The sequence below is a fragment of the Chanos chanos genome, chromosome 13, assembly GCF_902362185.1.
Source record: "Chanos chanos chromosome 13, fChaCha1.1, whole genome shotgun sequence".
Taxonomy (NCBI): domain Eukaryota; kingdom Metazoa; phylum Chordata; class Actinopteri; order Gonorynchiformes; family Chanidae; genus Chanos; species Chanos chanos.
In genome coordinates this window covers 4,704,927-4,706,544 of record NC_044507.1, presented here as the reverse complement: position 1 = coordinate 4,706,544, position 1,618 = coordinate 4,704,927, and the positions used below count along the sequence as shown (strand labels likewise).

General features: G+C 42.0%; 1 protein-coding gene across 1 annotated transcript; it reads right to left on the bottom strand.

The window, feature by feature from the left end:
- Positions 1 to 567: 567 nt before the first annotated feature.
- On the bottom strand, positions 568 to 1,191 carry fibina (fin bud initiation factor a). The gene has a single exon (XM_030790526.1). It carries the CDS (start codon positions 1,189 to 1,191, stop codon positions 568 to 570), a length of 624 nt encoding a protein of 207 aa, XP_030646386.1.
- Positions 1,192 to 1,618: the final 427 nt, after the last annotated feature.

Sequence of the window (1,618 nt, the reverse complement as noted above, 5' to 3'; positions counted from 1 at the left end):
TTAAAATCTATTGCAAATTAAAGACTTAATAAAGCAAATGAATGAGACAAAATTAAATAAAATGTCAGCGTTTGAAAATGTAAGTGTCTGAAACGTTTGCGCCATTTGGCCTCCGCTGTTAAGAAAAACAACACTGCGGTTTGCTAAATTGATGAAAGGAATGTGCAAGAGAACAGCTGGGAAATTTATTTATGCATAATCAGAAGGGACAAAAAAAGTACTGCACGTGTATTAAATATACAGCAATTACTAGAAATTAACTTCGGCGGAGTCACACAGATGACATTAGAATACCGCTCAACAGTTAATTATGAAAGCGCATTGTTTTGACATTCGCCATATTTATAATACCAGTGGGTTTGGATGACAGTTGGAGGGAAGTTCTCGCGAGTAACCAAAATGTCTTTGGCTCAACTGTGTCCCCACGACGCGACCGCTATTACGCAAAACATGTGAAAATAATTTTACAACAGAGCAGAAAAGGCGAAACAATGATTATCGGCAATGAATAAAATAAACATTCATACACATTAACAAATGACAATTTACAAACAGATTTGAAGAGCACTATGCGTGCAGGTACTCGTTTTTGAGTCTGCTTAACCGCGTGCCGTGGCTGCGAATGATGAGCGAGATGAGTTCATATTTATCCTTCAGTCCGGCGGAGACATCCACCGTCTCCTGCATTGTATTCCTAACGTTGTAGATGGGATTTAAAAAGTTCTTGTTAAATTCATGCTCCTCTTTCTGTTCCGTCTCTTGACTCTGCTTAAATTTCACCTCCAGCTCCACAAGAGATTTCTCCACGTTCGCAAAAGCCTCGTTTATCTGAACAATCTCCCGTCTGAGGTATTTCCCATAACTGTCCTCTCCGTCCAGATCGTACGATATACTTCTCCCAATACCTTCCAAAACCCTGGCGGAGTCCTCAATTTGTTGTTTAATGATTATAAAGTCGTCACGAATAACGGAATCGCTGTCTTCTTCCACTCCACAACTCCTGCGGTCGAACCATTTGAAGAGCATTTGGCACTTCTCTGGGTCCTCGGTTTCGTCGTAGTCACCATCTGGGACGAAAAAGTGGTGAAAGGTGCCGTTTGATATTTCTGGCTGTAGAGGTCCCCTAAAAACTGCTCCGCAAAATGGCAATAAAAACAAAGGAATAGCCAGCGACGGTATAACCGGGGCCATACTGTTCGTTTTAGCCGGGCTGTCAGCTCCTCTCTGACTGAGGCGGTATCAACATCTGAGATGCAAGCAAAGCGAAGCGTGCATTTGCTGAGAATCAAATTACAGGGTCTCCCCGGCCGTACTAAAAAGGCGCAGTCTCTATGCTGCATTGCCCAGGAAATGTCATTAGTGAAAATCCAGTCACAGGGCCCCTGTAGCCAAACACACAGATGCTCAAAAGTAGGCTACTTTATCAGGTCAACTGTAGTTTATTCAAAGTTTGTTTTTTTCCCCCAAAATGAACCCAGTCCTATCTACTGGCCTTTCAAAACACATTGTGTTTATTAGGCTTTACTTATGGTCAGCAAGTAAAATGTACTCCCTCTTTTTGTTTTTGACTGGATACTGTTTTTGATTAATGTTGGCTGCCGCGTACGTCACGAGTACA